Here is a 19,032-nt window from a genome sequence, read left to right on the forward strand (position 1 = left end):
GAGAGTCCCAGAGAGAGAGAGAGAGTGAGAGTCCCAGAGAGAGAGAGAGAGTGAGAGTCCCAGAGAGAGAGAGAGAGTGAGAGTCCCAGAGAGAGAGAGAGAGTGAGAGTCCCAGAGAGAGAGAGAGTGAGAGTCCCAGAGAGAGAGAGAGAGAGAGTCCCAGAGAGAGAGAGAGAGAGAGTCCCAGAGAGAGAGAGAGAGAGAGTCCCAGAGAGAGAGAGAGAGAGAGTCCCAGAGAGAGAGAGAGAGAGTCCCAGAGAGAGAGAGAGAGTCCCAGAGAGAGAGAGAGAGTCCCAGAGAGAGAGAGAGAGTCCCAGAGAGAGAGAGAGAGTCCCAGAGAGAGAGAGAGAGAGAGTCCCAGAGAGAGAGAGAGAGTCCCAGAGAGAGAGAGAGAGAGTCCCAGAGAGAGAGAGAGAGAGTCCCAGAGAGAGAGAGAGAGTCCCAGAGAGAGAGAGAGAGAGAGAGTCCCAGAGAGAGAGAGAGAGAGTCCCAGAGAGAGAGAGAGAGAGAGTCCCAGAGAGAGAGAGAGAGAGAGTCCCAGAGAGAGAGAGTCCCAGAGAGAGAGAGAGAGAGAGAGTCCCAGAGAGAGAGAGAGAGGAGAGTCCCAGAGAGAGAGAGAGAGAGAGAGTCCCAGAGAGAAGAGAGAGAGAGTCCCAGAGAGAGAGAGAGAGAGACCCAGAGAGAGAGAGAGAGAGTCCCCAGAGGAGAGGAGAGAGAGAGAGTCCCGAGGAAGAGAGAGTCCCAGAGAGAGAGAGAGAGAGAGAGTCCCAGAGAGAGAGAGAGAGAGAGTCCCAGAGAGAGAGAGAGAGAGAGTCCCAGAGAGAGAGAGAGAGAGTCCCAGAGAGAGAGAGAGAGTCCCAGAGAGAGAGAGAGAGAGTCCCAGAGAGAGAGAGAGAGTCCCAGAGAGAGAGAGAGAGTCCCAGAGAGAGAGAGAGAGTGAGAGTCCCAGAGAGAGAGAGAGTGAGAGTCCCAGAGAGAGAGAGAGAGTGAGAGTCCCAGAGAGAGAGAGTGAGAGTCCCAGAGAGAGAGAGAGAGAGAGTCCCAGAGAGAGAGAGAGTGAGAGTCCCAGAGAGAGAGAGAGTGAGAGTCCCAGAGAGAGAGAGAGAGTGAGAGTCCCAGAGAGAGTGAGAGTCCCAGAGAGAGTGAGAGTCCCAGAGAGAGTGAGAGTCCCAGAGAGAGAGAGAGAGAGTGAGAGTCCCAGAGAGAGAGAGAGAGTGAGAGTCCCAGAGAGAGAGAGAGAGTGAACAGTAGGTCTATACCGTATGGAGAGGAACAGTAGGTCTATACCGTATGGAGAGGGACAGTAGGTCTATACCGTATGGAGAGGGACAGTAGGTCTATACAGTATCTAGAGGGACAGTAGATCTATACCGTATGGAGAGGGACAGTAGGTCTATGCAGTATGGAGAGGGACAGTAGGTCTGCACAGCATGGAGAGAGACAGTGGGTCTGCACAGCATGGAGAGGGACAGTAGGTCTGCACAGCATGGAGAGAGACAGTAGGTCTGCACAGCAGGGAGAGGGACAGTAGGTCTGCACAGCATGGAGAGGGACAGTAGGTCTATGCAGTATGGAGAGGGACAGTAGGTCTGCACAGCATGGAGAGGGACAATAGGTCTATACAGTATCTAGAGGGACAGTAGGTCTATACAGTATCTAGAGGGACAGTAGGTCTATACCGTATGGAGAGGGACAGTAGGTCTATACCGTATGGAGAGGGACAGTAGGTCTATACCGTATGGAGAGGGACAGTAGGTCTGCACAGCATGGAGAGGGACAGTAGGTCTATACAGCATGGAGAGGGACAATAGGCCTTGGGGAGGGACAGTAGGTCCATGCAGCATGGAGAGGGACAGTAGGTCTACGCAGCATGGAGAGGGACAAAACAGGTCTACGCAGCATGGAGAGGGACAGTAGGTCTACGCAGCATGGAGAGGGACAGTAGGTCTATACAGTATGGAGAGGGACAGTAGTTCTATGTAGCATGGAGAGGAACAGTAGGTCTACACAGCATGGAGAGGGACAGTATATCTATACAACATGGGGAGGGACAGTAGGTCTATACAGCATGGAGAGGGACAGTAGGTCTACACGACATGGAGAGGGACAGTAGGTCTACACGACATGGAGAGGGACAGTAGGTCTATACGACATGGAGAGGGACAGTAGGTCTATACGACATGGAGAGGGACAGTAGGTCTATACGACATGGAGATAGACAGTAGATCTATACAACATGGAGAGGGACAGTAGATCTATACAACATGGAGAGGGACAGTAGGTCTATACAGTATAGAGAGGGACATTAGGTCTATACAGTATGGAGAGGGACAGTAGATCTATACAACATGGAGAGGGACAGTAGATCTATACAACATGGAGAGGGACAGTAGGTCTACACAGCATGGAGAGGGACAGTAGGTCTATACAGCATGGAGAGGGACAGTAGGTCTATACAGTATCGAGAGGAAAAGTAGGTCTATACCGTATGGAGAGGAACAGTAGGTCTATACCGTATGGAGAGGGACAGTAGGTCTATACAGTATCTAGAGAAACAGTAGGTCTATACCGTATGGAGAGGAACAGTAGGTCTATACAGTATCTAGAGGGACAGTAGGTCTATACCGTATGGAGAGGAACAGTAGGTCTATACCGTATGGTGAGGGACAGTAGGTCTATACAGTATCTAGAGGAACAGTAGTTCTATACCGTATGGAGAGGAACAGTAGGTCTATACCGTATTGAGAGGGACAGTAGGTCTATACCGTATTGAGAGGGACAGTAGGTCTATACCGTATGGAGAGGGACAGTAGGTCTATACCGTATAGAGAGGGACAGTAGGTCTATACCGTATGGAGAGGGACAGTAGGTCTATACTGTATGGAGAGGGACAGTAGGTCTATACCGTATGGAGAGGGACAGTAGGTCTATACCGTATGGAGAGAGACAGTAGGTCTATACAGTATGGAGAGGGACAGTAGGTCTATACAGCATGGAGAGGGACAGTAGGTCTATACAGCATGGAGAGGGACAGTAGGTCTGTACAGCATGGAGAGGGACAGTAGGTCTATACAGTATCTAGAGGAACAGTAGGTCTATACCGTATGGAGAGGTACAGTAGGTCTATACCGTATGGAGACGGACAGTAGGTCTATACAGTATCTAGAGGAACAGTAGGTCTATACAGTATGGAGAGGGACAGTAGGTCTATACAGTATCTAGAGGGACAGTAGGTCTATACAGTATGGAGAGGGACAGTAGGTCTATACAACATGGAGAGGGACAGTAGGTCTATACAGAATCTAGAGGGACAATAGGTCTATGCGGTATGGAGAGGGACAATAGGTCTATGCGGCATGGAGAGGGACAGTAGGTCTATGCGTCATGGAGAGGGACAGTAGGTCTATGCAGCATGGAGAGGGACAGTAGGTCTATGCGGCATGGAGAGGGACAGTAGGTCTATGCAGCATGGAGAGGGACAGTAGGTCTATACAGTATCTAGAGGGACAGTAGGTCTATACCGTATGGAGAGGAACAGTAGGTCTATACCGTATGGAGAGGGACAGTAGGTCTATACCGTATGGAGAGGGACAGTAGGTCTATACAGTATCTAGAGGAACAGTAGTTCTATACCGTATGGAGAGGGACAGTAGGTCTATACCGTATAGAGAGGGACAGTAGGTCTATACCGTATGGAGAGGGACAGTAGGTCTATACTGTATGGAGAGGGACAGTAGGTCTATACCGTATGGAGAGGGACAGTAGGTCTATACCGTATGGAGAGGGACAGTAGGTCTATACCGTATGGAGAGAGACAGTAGGTCTATACAGTATGGAGAGGGACAGTAGGTCTATACAGCATGGAGAGGGACAGTAGGTCTATACACTATCTAGAGGGACAATAGGTCGATGCGGTATGGAGAGGGACAATAGGTCTATGCGGCATGGAGAGGGACAGTAGGTCTATGCGGCATGGAGAGGGACAGTAGGTCTATGCAGCATGGAGAGGGACAGTAGGTCTATACAGTATGGAGAGGGACAGTAGGTCTATACAGTATGGAGAGGAACAGTAGGTCTATACAGTATGGAGAGGGACAGTAGTTCTATGTAGCATGGAGAGGAACAGTAGGTCTACACAGCATAGAGAGGGACAGTAGATCTATACAACATGGAGATGGACAGTAGGTCAATACAGCATGGAGAGAGACAGTAGGTCTATACAGTATGGATAGGGACAATAGGCCTACACATCTTGGGGAGGGACAGTAGGTCCATGCAGCATGGAGAGGGACAATAGGCCTACACATCATGGGGAGGGACATTAGGTCTATACATAATGGAGATGGACAGTAGGTCAATACAGCATGGAGACGGACAGTAGGTCTATACAACATGGAGAGGGACAGTAGGTCTATACAGTATGGAGAGGGACAGTAGGTCTATACAGTATGGAAAGAGACAGTAGGTCTATGCAGCATGGAGAGGGACAGTAGGTCTATACAGTATTGAGAGGGACAGTAGGTCTATACAGTATGGAGAGGGACAGTAGATCTATGCAGTATGGAGAGGGACAGTAGGTCTATACAGTATGGAGAGGGACAGTAGGTCTATGCGGTATGGAGAGGGACAGTAGGTCTATGCAGCATGGAGAGGGACAGTAGATCTATGCAGTGTTGGAGAGGGACAGTAGATCTATACAACATTTAGAGTGACAGTAGGTCTATACAGTATGGATAGGGACAATAGGCCTACACATCTTGGGGAGGGACAGTAGGTCCATGCAGCATGGAGAGGGACAGTAGGTCTACGCAGCATGGAGAGGGACAAAACAGCTCTACGCAGCATGGAGAGGCACAGTAGGTCTACGCAGCATGGAGAGGGACAGTAGGTCTACGCAGCATGGAGAGGGACAGTAGATCTACGCAGCATGGAGAGGGACAGTAGGTCTACGCAGTATGGAGAGGGACAGTAGGTCTATGCAGTTTGGAGAGGGACAGTAGGTCTATACAGTATGGAGAGGGACAGTAGGTCTATGCGGCATGGAGAGGGACAGTAGGTCTATGCGGCATGGAGAGGGACAGTAGGTCTATGCAGTATGGAGAGGGACAGTAGGTCTATACAGTATGGAGAGGGACAGTAGGTCTATACAGTATGGATAGGGACAGTAGGTCTATACAGCATGGAGAGGGACAATAGGCCTACACATCATGGGGAGGGACAGTAGGTCTATACATCAGGGAGAGGGACAGTAGGTCAATACAGCATGGAGAGGGACAGTAGGTCTATACAACATGGAGAGGGACAATAGGCCTATACGACATGGAGAGGGACAATAGGCCTATACGACATGGAGAGGGACAGTAGGTCTATACAGTATGGAGAGGGACAGTAGGTCTATACAGTATGGAGAGGGACAGTAGATCTATACAACATGGAGAAGGACAGTAGGTCTATACAGTATCTAGAGGGACAGTATGTCTATACAGTATGGAGAGGGACAGTAGATCTATGCAGTATGGAGAGGGACAGTAGATCTATACAACATGGAGAGGGACAGTAGGTCTATACAGTATCTAGAGGGACAGTAGGTCTATACAGTATGGAGAGGGACCGTAGGTCTATACAGTATGGAGAGGAACAGTAGGTCTATACGACATGGAGAGGGACAGTAGGTCTACACATCATGGGGAGGGACAGTAAGTCTATACATCATGAAGAGGGACAGTAGGTCAATACAGCATGGAGAGGGACAGTAGGTCTATACGACATGGAGAGGGACAATAGTTCTATACAGTATGGAGAGGGACAGTAGGTCTATACAGTATGGAGAGGAACAGTAGGTCTATACAGTATTGAGAGGGTCAGTAGATCTATACAACATGGAGAGGGACAGTAGGTCTATACAGTATCTAGAGGGACAGTAGGTCTATGCGGTATGGAGAGGGACAATAGGTCTATGCGGCAGGAAGAGGGACAGTAGGTCTATGCGGCATGGAGAGGGACAGTAGGTCTATACAGCATGGAGAGGGACAGTAGATCTATACAACATGGAGAGGGACAGTAGGTCTATACAGTATGGATAGGGACAATAGGCCTACACATCTTGGGGAGGGACAGTAGGTCCACGCAGCTTGGAGAGGGACAGTAGGTCTACGCAGCATGGAGAGGGACAAAACAGGTCTACGCAGCATGGCATGGAGAGGGACAGTAGGTCTACGCAGCATGGAGAGGGACAGTAGGTCTACGCAGCATGGAGAGGGACAGTAGGTCTACGCAGCATGGAGAGGGACAGTAGGTCTACGCAGCATGGAGAGGGACAGTAGGTCTACGCAGCATGGAGAGGGACAGTAGGTCTACGCAGTATGGAGAGGGACAGTAGGTCTACGCAGTATGGAGAGGGACAGTAGGTCTATACAGTATGGAGAGGGACAGTAGGTCTATTCAGTATGGAGAGGGACAGTAGGTCTATTCAGTATGGAGAGGGACAATAGGTCTATACCGTATGGAGAGGAACAGTAGGTCTATACAGTATGGAGAGGGACAATAGGTCTATACCGTATGGAGAGGGACAGTAGGTCTATACAGTATCTAGAGGAACAGTAGGTCTATACAGTATGGAGAGGGACAGTAGGTGTATACAGCATGGAGAGGAGCAGTAGTTCTATACAGCATGGAGAGGGACAGTAGGTCTATCCAGCATGGAGAGGGACAGTAGGTCTATACAGCATGGAGAGGGACAGTAGGTCTATACAGCATGGAGAGGGACAGTAGGTCTATACAGTATCTAGAGGGACAGTAGATCTATGCAGTATGGAGAGGGACAGTAGGTCTATACAGCATGGAAATGTACAGTAGATCTTTGCATCATGTGATTCACTCAGTAAATCAATAGAGCTGGCAGTGGGCCAAGTGCTGCAGTCAGATATCTGAGGGAAGTGTGTCAGTCAGTCAGTGTGTCTCTGTTAACTTTTCCCTTGTGATCTCTCCCTCCATTTCTCTCACCCTGCATCTCTCTACCTCTCTCTCTTTCTATGTCTTTCTTTCTATATCCCTCTCTACCTCTCTTCCCCCTCTACCTCTCTCTGCATCTCCAGGCTGTCAGTGACTTCTGTACAGATCCCAACACGTTTGTGCTCAACTCCACCCACTTCAACTCTGGGACCAGCTCAGGTACAGTAGTGCATCGCTGCACACTAACAAAGAGTCTCTGATCATTTCATTCATATAGCCATTCATTTTGATGCTGAAATGCCCTGACACACTGTATTCATTGCTGATTGATGGTCTGCTGCTGTCCTCTGTCCTATCCAGACGTGTTGGATTATTACCTGACCTGCAGCAGACGTATGAACAGCCCTTTCCAGCAGGTAGTAACTGTTCTCTGTAGATGCTATGTCTCACGTAGTGGTGTTTGGGGATCAGGGTTTCAATAACACATGGACTCTTCTGAGTGCCCTGAAATTATTGGGCTGAACCAATGTAAATATATGGGGGTTAGTATTATTCTTGGGCAGGTCTATAATTCCAACCCTGGTGGCACTGATATAGGACAGTAAGTAAACTTGTATTATCTGATAGTTACTGATCAGGATATTTATAGATTATACAGTGTTAGCATGAGGATGCTAAGCAATATTTTCAATGACCTGTTGTCTGCAGCTGCTGACCCAGTCACAGAGGGCCCTTTCCAGCATCCACACACACCTATCCAGCCTGGACCGGAATGCTCTCCCACAGGTCCCCAAGGCAGAGGTACATCACACTGGGCCAGGGTGCAACCCATGACACAAAATGGCTGCCAAATATATAAAGCACAGTGACATGTTTATGAAACTAAGTGTGATATTATCCTTACCTATTGTCGTTGTAGAAGTCACTCAGGGAGGTTCAGCAGATTCTCAATGCCACAGAGGGCAACTTTCACCAGCTAGTGGCGCTACTCAACTGTCGAGGTCTCAACAAGGTAGGACTAGTGTTTAACATGGGGTGTAATGGCCTCTGGTGTGTTCTTGCTGTTTTCTCAAGTCTTTTTGCTCTTTCTGTCTCTGTTTCTTAGGATTATATTGACTCTTTGAAAGGCCTGTGCTATGACGGGATGGAGGGATTGCTCTACCTCTCCCTCTACTCTTTCCTTTCGGCTCTGGCCTTCACTGCCATCCTCTGTTCCCTGCCCGGCGCCTGGAGAAGCTTCCCCAGGTGTGTGTCTGTCTGTGTGTGTGTGAGAGAGAGAAGGAGATATATTATTGATGTCATAATGTTGATGTTGAAGTTTTCTACATCAGAGTTGAACATTTCCTCTGAACATGCTCAGCAGTCAGGTAAGGTTGTACTAGATTGAGGTGCATCTCTAGGTGTGGGTTGACGTACTGGATGGATATGTAATTCACTACTGTACCTCCAGGTCTGTCAGAGGTTCTGTCTGTCTGTAGTAAACAGCTTCCAACTGTGTCACAGCCAGAAACATGAAGGGAAAAAGATTCAGGGATCAACAAGGGGATACATTTTTTCTATTTGCGAATATCGATGTAAAATTTACAGGAGGTCTGTATTCCAAAGGGCATTGCTGAATGCACCATCACAAACCCATTAATTTAACAGATAAAAAATATATATATACAATACTGTGCAAAAGTTTTAGCAGGTGTGAAAAAATGCTGTAAAGTAATAATGCTTTCAAAAATACACATGTTAATAGATTATATTTATCAATTAACTAAATGCAAAGTGAGCGAACAGAAGAAACATCTACATCAAATCCATATTTGGTGTGACCACCCTTTGCCTTCAAAACAGCATCAATTCTTGTAAGTACACTTGCAGACAGTTTTTGAAGGAACTCGGCAGGTAGCTTGGCCCAAACGTCTTGGAGAACTAACCACAGTTCTTCTGTGGATTTAGGCAGCCTCAGGTGCTTCTCTCTCTTCATGTAATCCCAGCCAGACTCGATGATGTTGAGATCAGGGCTCTGTGGGGGCCGTACCATCACTTCTAGGACTCCCTGTTCTTCTTAACGCTGAAGATAGTTCTTAATTACTTTCGCTGTATGTTTGGGGTCGTTGTCATGCTGCAGAATAAATTTGTGGCCAATCAGATGCCTCCCAGATGGTATTGCATGATGGATAAGTATCTGCCTGTACTTCTCAGTATTGAGGAGACCATTAATTCTGACCAAATCCCCAACATTTTCAGAAATGAATTGATGATCATTAGCACCTGTTTGTTATAATAGTTTAATCATACACCTGACTATATGCCTACAAAATCCCTGACTTTGTGCAAGTGTACCTACAAGAATTGATGCTGTTTTGAAGGCAAAGGGTGGTCACACCAAATATGGATTTGATGTAGATGTTTCTTCTGTTCGCTCACTTTGCATTTAGTTAATTGATAAATATAAACTATTAACATGTGTATTTTTGAAAGCATTCTTACTTTACAGCATTTTTTCACACCTGCCTAAAACTTTTACACAGTACTGTATATTACTATTTTACAACATTTTTTTTGTTTTCTTGTACAGTAGGGTAAAAGTACACAGATGTTGTGGCTGTCTTCCACACATGAAGAGTGTGTTCCGTATCTGTTCCATAGGATTTCACAGGTTCATACAAAGTGTTACCAAAACCCGTAATTGTTGTTCTCATGAGTTCTCCTCTCCCCTCTCTCCGACGGGCGACAGTGATTCCGAGGAGTATGAAGATTCGGACAGCGAGAGCGAGGACCCCTTCACTTCCCATCAGGCACGTAGACAGCCGGCCGTGGGGTCTCAGCGAGGGGCCTTGCCCCCCTTCTATAATTACCAGGGGGCCGGGTGGACTCCTCCCTTTTCTAGCGCGCCACCCCTCCCGTGAGTAACACAGACACACAGACACACAGACAGACAGACAGACAGAGTTGCCTCAGAGAGACCCCCCGGGAATAAGATGAAGTTGCCCCCAGTCACTGATCTAAGGTCAGTTTTTTTACTATAGTGGTTGAGGATGAAGACTTGGGGGAGGTTAAGCTGATTCTAGATCTGTGCCTTGGTGTAACTTCAACTCGAAGCTCCCAACTGAAGCCAACAAGATCATGCAACAAGAGCGTGCATGAACACACACAGACCTACTGACTAAGTCTGCTATGTTAATGAACAAAAGTAAAGGATAGGTAGGCAGAGAAACAGACACACAGACAGGTCTGCTGTGGACTGCAGGGTAGGCAGAGAAACAACACGCAGACAGGTCTGCTGTGGACTGCTGGGTAGGCAGAGAAACAGACACACAGATAGGGCTACTGTGGACTGCAGGGCAGGCAGAGAAACAGACACACAGACAGGTCTGCTGTGGACTGCAGGGTAGGCAGAGAAACAGACACACAGATAGGTCTGATGTGGACTGCAGGGTAGGCAGAGAAACAGACACACAGACAGGGCTACTGTGGACTGCAGGGTAGGCAGAGAAACAACACGCAGATAGGTCTGATGTGGACTGCAGGGCAGGCAGAGAAACAGACACACAGATAGGGCTACTGTGGACTGCAGGGCAGGCAGAGAAACAGACACACAGACAGGTCTGCTGTGGACTGCTGGGTAGGCAGAGAAACAGACACACAGATAGGGCTACTGTGGACTGCAGGGCAGGCAGAGAAACAGACACACAGACAGGTCTGCTGTGGACTGCAGGGTAGGCAGAGAAACAGACACACAGATAGGTCTGATGTGGACTGCAGGGTAGGCAGAGAAACAGACACACAGACAGGGCTACTGTGGACTGCAGGGTAGGCAGAGAAACAACACGCAGATAGGTCTGATGTGGACTGCAGGGCAGGCAGAGAAACAGACACACAGATAGGGCTACTGTGGACTGCAGGGCAGGCAGAGAAACAGACACACAGACAGGTCTGCTGTGGACTGCAGGGTAGGCAGAGAAATAGACACACAGATAGGTCTGATGTGGACTGCAGGGTAGGCAGAGAAACAGACACACAGACAGGGCTACTGTGGACTGCAGGGTAGGCAGAGAAACAGACACACAGACAGGTCTGCTGTGGACTGCAGGGTAGGCAGAGAAGCAGACAGGGCTACTGTGGACTGCAGGGTAGGCAGAGAAACAGACACACAGACAGGTCTGCTGTGGACTGCAGGGTAGGCAGAGAAACAGACACACAGACAGGTCTGCTGTGGACTGCAGGGTAGGCAGAGAAGCAGACACACAGACAGGTCTGCTGTGGACTGCAGGGTATGCAGAGAAACAGACACACAGACAGGTCTGCTGTGGACTGCAGGGTAGGCAGAGAAACAGACAGGGCTACTGTGGACTGCAGGGTAGGCAGAGAAACAGACACACAGACAGGTCTGCTGTGGACTGCAGGGTAGGCAGAGAAACAGACACACAGACAGGTCTACTGTGGACTGCAGGGTAGGCAGAGAAACAGACACACAGATAGGGCTACTGTGGACTGCAGGGTAGGCAGAGAAACAGACACAACTCCAGAAGTCTGTCTTTCTGTGTGTCTGTCTATCGGTCTGTCGCGCCTTCCAAGACAGACATAGACTGGTCCGATCGATCACTCACAGATCTTGAGTGTGTTTCAAATGACACCCTATTCACCATATAGTGCACTACTTTGGGCCAAGTGTCCGAAAGTAGTGCACTATATGGGGAATAGTGTGTCATTTGAGACACAGGCCTTAATACTGCGGAGATATGAGGCTCAGGTTGACCTAGGTAAAACTCCATCACTCTCACCCACCATCCACATTGTGGTGTTCAAGTCTCATGTTATCAAGTCTCTCAAATTACTCTCACCTCTCTCTCTCTGTCTCTGTCCTTTATTATTTCTTTATCACTCTCTCTCGGTCTTTCACTCCCTCTCACTGTCTCTTCCTCTCTTTCACTCTCTTTCTATACTTTGCAAGTTCAGTTAATGCCCTAAGAAGTGTACTTTCCTTCCTTATGCCTTAGCATGTACAACATAACTAAATGCCAAGTCCAGTTGGTGTATTCAGGTGCTGTAAACACTGATCATCAGTGGCCCTAGCCTAGATCTAATAGTAACAGTATCATGACCAAACTGCCCAGAGTAAAGGAACTCAGATTCCAGGTACCCAATAAACAATAAGAATGCAGTGGACTCCTGATAAATGCTCTGGTTTGGGGCTGTCTGGAAAGCACGCACTAAAGTGGAGCATGTGGATATCCAGAGCAATTAAAGATGAATGTATTTTGAATTGGGACTGGTGAAGTCTCAAGTTTTAAGTTGCAATGCACGTACACGTTGTACACAAATGTGCACTTCATCATTGTACATGAGTTTGCATTTCCCAAAGTGCACTTATCAGGAGTGGACTGTGTGTATAATATCTGTGTCCCCCATGCTGAAACCACCAGCTATCCCGCTGCCTACGTAGATGTAGTGCCCTAATAACACTAATGCCACCAGTTATAAGGAGGTCCGTTTCTACATCACCATTTCGCTAATCGCTCTTCCTCCCTTTCTCTTCTTACCCCACCTCGGTTCCGTCCTTTGGTCCACCTCCCTCTTTTCGTTTTTCTCAATGTGTCTCATCCCTTTTTCCCCTCTCTCTCACTCATTCTCCACTCCTGCTCCTCTTCCTCCTCTTTTGCCTTCTTCCTTTTCCTTTCGTTTCCTCTCTCTTTCTGTCTCTACACAGGACTCCAAACGTTTCCTCCAATGGCAACCCTGGCTATGAGAGCCTACCCCTGACTGACAGGCAGTCCCCACCCCCCTCTGTGAGTTCCTTTGTATTTGTGACTTCCTAATCTGTGGCATTTATCATCACTCTGCGTGTAAACCGTCCCTCGAGGTGTTATTTGCCTGTATGTTTGTTGTTAGATCCAGAATGTTTATTATCGACTAACTAACTGGTGGTGGTGATGGTCAAGGTGGTGATGGTCGTGATGGTAGTGGGGATGGTGGTGATGGTAGTGGTGGGGATGATGGTGATGGTAGTGGGGATGGTGGTGATGGTGGTGGTGGTGATGATGGTAGTGGTGATGATGGTTGTGATGGTAGTGGGGATGATGGTTGTGATTCTAGTGGTGATGATGGTTGTGATGGTAGTGGGGATGATGGTTGTGATGGTAGTTGGGGATGATGGTTGTGATGGTAGTTGTGATGATGGTGGTGATGGTAGTGGGGATGGTGGTGATGGTAGTGGTGATAATGGTTGTGATGGTAGTGGGGATGGTGGTGATGATGGTTGTGATGGTAGTGGGGATGGTGGTAGTGGGGATGGTGGTGATGGTAGTGGTGATGATGGTTGTGATGGTAGTGGGGATGGTGGTGATGGTAGTGGTGATGATGGTTGTGATGGTAGTGGGGATGGTGGTGATGGTAGTGGTGATGATGGTGGTGGGGATGGTGGTGATGGTAGTGGTGATGATGGTTGTGATGGTAGTGGGGATGGTAGTGGTGATGATGGTTGTGATGGTAGTGGTGATGGTGGGGATGGTGCTGATGGTTGTGATGGTGGTGGGGATGGTGGTGATGGTTGTGATGGTGGTGGGGATGGTGGTGATGGTTGTGATGGTGGTGGGGATGGTGGTGATGGTTGTGATGGTGGTGGGGATGATGGTGATGGTTGTGATGGTAGTGGGGATGGTGGTGATGGTTGTGATGATGGTGGTGATGGTTGTGATGGTAGTGGGGATGGTGGGGATGGTGGTGATGGTGGTGATGGTTGTGATGGTAGTGGGGATGGTGGTGATGGTTGTGATGGTGGTGGGGATGGTGGTGATGGTTGTGATGGTAGTGGGGATGGTGGTGATGGTTGTGATGGTGGTGGGGATGGTGGTGTGGATGGTGGTGGCGATGGTGGTGATGGTAGTGGTGATGATGGTTGTGATGGTAGTGGGGATGGTAGTGGTGATGATGGTTGTGATGGTGGTGGGGATGGTGGTGATGGTTGTGATGGTAGTGGGGATGGTGGTGATGGTTGTGATGGTAGTGGGGATGGTGGTGATGGTTGTGATGGTGGTGGGGATGGTAGTGGTGATGATGGTTGTGATGGTAGTGGGGATGGTGGTGATGGTTGTGATGGTGGTGGGGATGGTGGTTATGGTTGTGATGGTAGTGGGGATGGTGGTGATGGTTGTGATGGTGGTGGGGATGGTAGTGGTGATGATGGTTGTGATGGTAGTGGGGATGGTGGTGATGGTTGTGATGGTGGTGGGGATGGTGGTTATGGTTGTGATGGTAGTGGGGATGGTGGTGATGGTTGTGATGGTGGTGGGGATGGTGGTGATGGTAGTGGTGATGATGGTTGTGATGGTAGTGGGGATGGTAGTGGGGATGATGGTTGTGATGGTGGTGGGGATGGTTGTGATGGTAGTGGGGATGGTGGTGATGGTTGTGATGGTGGTGGTGATGGTTGTGATGGTGGTGGGGATGGTGGTGATGGTTGTGATGGTGGTGGGGATGGTTGTGATGGTAGTGGTGATGGTTGTGGTGATGGTTGTGATGGTGGTGGTGATGATGGTTGTGATGGTAGTGGTGATGGTTGTGATGGTGGTGGGGATGGTGGTGTGGCTCCAACCTCACAGAACCCTGTCGGCCAGGAGTGTAGGCATGGGTGGTGTTGGCCCATCCAAATTTCTGCAAGCCCATCTACCAACTAAATTCTGTCTACGCACCTGCTGTAAACTGGCATTCTTTTTTTTTATTCAACTAACCTAAAGTATGTGTACTATCGCTTGAATGGGAAAGCTCACTTTCTGTCCCTGACAACTAACTCCGTCGGTTGTCACCTCTCTGACTTTGGACATGCTAGAAAGGACGTAAATACAGTGCTTTCTGACCACAAACCTGAGACCCAACCCTAACCATTACCCTACCTTTGTCCTTTCTAGCATTACCATCCCAGTCCTAACTTTTACAACAGTCCCTGGTGCTTGAGGTAGAAGTTGCCTCCATCCCCTCTGATCTGGGATCAGATTACCTGACACCCATTCCTAACCTTAACCATTTGGAGGTAAAGACCCTGGATCAGTGGTTGTGGATAACTTCTACCTCCTCTACGCCTGTTGTTAGGGGAATAACGTGACCACGTGAGTGCTCATCTTCATACATGAGATGATTTTGAAACAAATTTGAATAATGGAGATTTCTTGTTTTCTTGTCTCCCTTCTCTCTGCACACCCTCCTCTGTGGATCTTCAATGGTGGCTCCCCCATGTCGAATCAAAATGCTGTTTCTGAAAGTACAGTACTCTCCCAGCATGCTGACTGGTTACGGGGGTAGTCAAACACACCCCAACTCCACCCATTCAAGGAACCTGTATTCACGCTAATTTTTTTTATGTTTAAAAAAAGTACAGATTTTTTTTAGTTTTCTTATGAATGAACACTTTACTGAGATGAAAAAATAACTAATCCCCCAAAATTGAGCTTTAGATGTAAATTAAAGGTGCGTAACATCAGTACCAAGAAGGTTGAATGGCCTGCTGTAGAACCTCACAGTAAACTAATGTCAGATAGATACAGTAGGTAGCATGATTATGAAGATGTCTGAACCAGGTTCACTTGGTCAAAGTCACCCCTTACAATCCCCCTTGTCTGACAAGTGTCAACAGTTGCGCGGCGAGCCAGAATGGTATTGACGTTATGACATTGTGTAGTTCTATGTTTTTTAAATGTAGCACCAATTTATTTTCATGTTTTTATATCTATATCTTGTTGTAGAGAAACACTGACACATAGAAACAAGACACATTTTTGGGTGAATGAATATGCAGTCTCCTCACTTTGTGTTCAACGTGCAATTTTTATTTGATTTACTTTTTAATAGGTGAAAATTCTGTACCTCCCTTGTATTACCTTCTGATACTATACTGTACATTTCACTGTTGATGACATTATCTAAATCAGGGATGGGCAACTCCTGTCCTTGGGGCCGGAGTGGTGACAAAACTAAACTAATGATCATGATTAGGCGATTATTGGAGTCAGGTGCAGAAGGGACACCAAGTCCCCAAGGACTGGAGTTGCCCATCCCCTCATGAAACTTTGCTCTTAAAAAGAACATTCAAGAGAGAGCTATAGTACTTCCTCTCTGTAGGCTGAATGGAGAACTACAACTCCCATCCAACCCCGAGACCATTAGAGAACTACAAATCCCATGCAATGACAGCAGGCACATAGCAATAAAACTCCTGCCACTGGTGCTGCAGTAGCCCTACCGTAAATAGCAATAATAACTATTTGGCAGTGTGTTTCTGGGGTCTCGATAGGATGTTATGTAAATATGCGATGTCAGATTTCATTGAACACCCTACTGACCTTGTTAACCCTTGAATTGCATCCTTTTTCACTCCAGAGTCTAATATAAATAAAATAATAACAATGAATAAAGTTTGGCCTTGTTTAAATCACTCAACTGTACTGCTGAACCTCTGAAAGAGTGTATGCACACAAAGACAACAAGACACATCGTTACATATAAATAACATTTTCTTTATATCGTTTGAGTGCGTGTAACAGAAAGACAGTGCTCCCATTCACTTGGATATGCATAGTTAGATGTAGACGCAGACAGAACACAAACATAGAAGCATTATTTTCACACAGTCAGTTGTCAACATGACATCCAGTGCCTCCTCTGTACCTCAGTGCATAGAATAACTTAAAAGACAAACCAGTTCTAACTGGTCTACCTCAACAATGCAGTGCATAGAGAGAGAAGAGAAGGAAGGAAGAGAGAGAACGAGGATATAGATGCAGCTGTAGTGTAGAAATCCAAACAACAGCCAGTAAACTGTTTCAAACAAGCCATTTGGGACAGAAATCCCGTCATCTTAAATTCTCTCTGGAACTTTGTGTGTGTGTGTGTAAGAGTCCCCACACTCCTCAGCAACTGGTAATGCGTTTCCTGAAATATGTACTTTCTGTTAAGCGTCTCTTGTTTTCTAAAATGTTATTTGTTTTCCAGAGTAGAGCAGGAGTTTGAGTCCCATGCTGAATGAATGGAATGCCCAGGCCAGAGGAATCACTTCCTGAGGTCATCAGAGTTCAGCCAGGTTCCGTACTCCTCCACGTCCCTCACAACCAGGAGCATCTCTGCCACGTCCGGAGACAGCTGTTCACTGAGAAATATACTGAGAGAGAGAAGCGGAGTGTGGTGAGGGAGAGAGAGCAATTGGGAGAGTGAGAGAGACTGGTTTACAAGAGTGCAAAGTACAAACTGTAACAAACAGACACTGTGGTAAGCCTCATGGGACCACTCCTCTAACAGGATGAGATCGAACTCTGACTAGTAGTCTACCACAGTCAAATTGTGGGCTGCGTTCAAGGGTTCCTGACAGGATTACTATGTAAAAATTTTTTTTTACAGAGGGACATTTCTGTTTGTAAACAACAAGCATGAGAAGTTGAGCGTAAAGTTGGAGATACTGTGTCTTTGATTAGGAGTTGTACAATGCATGTCTGCAAAGTCATCGTCCCTCCCTTCACTCACCGGAGATCTGCTTCGTTCCCGATGCAGACAGGACTCTTTAGTTTGGAGTCGAGGTTGTAGTAGTGTCCATTAACCTGGCGCACTGCAAGCCAGTGCCGCCGCTTGACGGGGAGGGACACAATTCCAAGAGAGACACGTGACGGAACGTTCAGGATGAACCCCTGGACCTTGTCAACACAGAGACTCTGTACTGTTCTGAGGGAGAAATAGGAAAAGGGAAGGAGATGTTGGTTTAAAATCAACAGAGCCACAGTGGTGGTGAGGGGAGGAACAGTGATGAACAGTAGAAGTAGACAGAATCGGTGGCGAAGTTTCCTTATCAGTATATTTTCTTTGGTCAATAAAACTTTAGCTCTTCGTGACCAGTAGCAGTACTTGGTTGGATTTATTACACAGGTGTATTTCATTGCCAATCATCTCTTCAGAATCTGTCTGGCCCTGAGGTATTGAAGTCTGACCTGCGTTTGTCCCACCATACTGCAGCCAACTCTCTGCTCTGTAGGGCAGCCATGATGACGTTGACATCATAGTTGCCTGTGCCCAGCATTGAGCGGTGAGGGTTCACCACACATTGTGGAGCTAGCCTGGGGAGGAAGGGGAAAGAGGGGAACATGGTAAGAACAGATTCACATGCTCTTGGAACTCATGGAGAAAGTGTGTGGTGGGTGCTCTTTGGATCACAGGCTTATAGCAGTACTTGATGATTTACATGCAGAGATTGCATATTGAAGAGTCTGTGTGTTATCATTGACACAAAGAACCCTGTTTAGCCAAAACACCACCCCCTAAAGATGACATTACACACACACATCGCCTGACCTAAGTGACCTCACCGCTTGCAGATGTCATCTGCCGTCTCCTTGGTGAACACTTGTTCTTGCAGAACGTTGTTTAGAGCATGAATGGCGCACAACTCCAGTCGCTGCTTCTCATGGAAAACCTCTCCTTCGCTCATAATAACCCTGTTGATAGACAAAATACACAAAACATAAGCATGTTGACTGCAGCTGTTCAATACATTGTTGAATATGAACTTTCAACAAAACTGTGAAAAGGGAACAAAACAATAGCCATCTCCTCTGTAATACTCCAGAAAAAAACACGTGCATTCGAAGTCCAATAGAATGCTTAATTTCATTCAATTATTAACTAACTTAACTAGATCAGTCTTTACCGTATTGGAAGTTGTCCGCAGTGTAATGGCCAAATAAAGCGGTGTATCAATGTCAGTAATAGCTCTTTCGGTGCTCTTATTCCACGACAAACAAAATAATAAAATGTACCTACTGTACACGTAAATCTATTATACATAAACTTGCTGATTGTGCGATTTTACGCTCACAAGAACATGCTAGTGAATTCTCTAGTAAGAATGGGAAAAACCGGAAGCTTGATTGTTGTTGTTCAACTGTCACGCCCCGTAAATTGGAGCGAGCGTCGTTTTTGTCCTCGCTGAATTTCTCTGCAACGCGCATCAGGCTATCCAATCAGTGATTAGTGCGTGCTGAAAGCCAGGAACTATGCGTGGTGCCAGCAAAGATGGCGCGCCTGGAAAAGCCCATAGACTTAGATAGACATCGC

The 19,032-nt window shown here is 47.3% G+C and overlaps 2 protein-coding genes across 7 annotated transcripts in view; one reads left to right on the plus strand and one right to left on the minus strand.

The window, feature by feature from the left end:
- The window catches only part of LOC129838045 (protein tweety homolog 1-like), a 191,638-nt gene extending 173,825 nt beyond the window's left edge, over positions 1-17,813 (plus strand). The window contains exons 8-15 of one of the 6 annotated variants that reach the window (XM_055904709.1): positions 7,095-7,170; positions 7,312-7,367; positions 7,660-7,752; positions 7,871-7,963; positions 8,057-8,196; positions 9,680-9,847; positions 12,653-12,731; positions 15,206-17,813. In XM_055904709.1, the coding sequence (XP_055760684.1) occupies positions 7,095-7,170; positions 7,312-7,367; positions 7,660-7,752; positions 7,871-7,963; positions 8,057-8,196; positions 9,680-9,847; positions 12,653-12,731; positions 15,206-15,289 (789 nt within the window). In that variant the 3' untranslated portion in view covers positions 15,290-17,813. The other 5 variants (XM_055904713.1, XM_055904711.1, XM_055904710.1 and 2 more) reach the window with 5 other exon arrangements.
- LOC129838049 (josephin-2-like) lies at positions 16,431-18,938 on the minus strand. Its single transcript, XM_055904720.1, has 5 exons — positions 18,626-18,938; positions 18,285-18,413; positions 17,910-18,035; positions 17,452-17,646; positions 16,431-17,092 (listed from the first exon to the last, which is right to left on the minus strand). The coding sequence occupies exons 1-5, from the start codon at positions 18,760-18,762 to the stop codon at positions 16,984-16,986; spliced, it is 696 nt and encodes a 231-aa protein (XP_055760695.1). The 5' UTR covers positions 18,763-18,938; the 3' UTR covers positions 16,431-16,983.
- Positions 18,939-19,032: the final 94 nt, after the last annotated feature.

This window comes from Salvelinus fontinalis, chromosome 38, assembly GCF_029448725.1.
Source record: "Salvelinus fontinalis isolate EN_2023a chromosome 38, ASM2944872v1, whole genome shotgun sequence".
Lineage (NCBI taxonomy): Eukaryota > Metazoa > Chordata > Actinopteri > Salmoniformes > Salmonidae > Salvelinus > Salvelinus fontinalis.

Bases quoted from the DNA above. Each gene is read 5' to 3' on its own strand.
- LOC129838049 (XM_055904720.1), bottom strand. From the start codon at position 18,762: ATGTATAATAGATTTACGTGTACAGTAGGTACATTTTATTATTTTGTT. The intron at 18,414-18,625 runs GTAAAGACTGAT...GTCTATCAACAG, and splicing joins TGCGGACAACTTCCAATACG to GGTTATTATGAGCGAAGGAG. The intron at 17,647-17,909 runs GTCAGACTTCAA...TTTCTCCCTCAG, and splicing joins GTATGGTGGGACAAACGCAG to AACAGTACAGAGTCTCTGTG.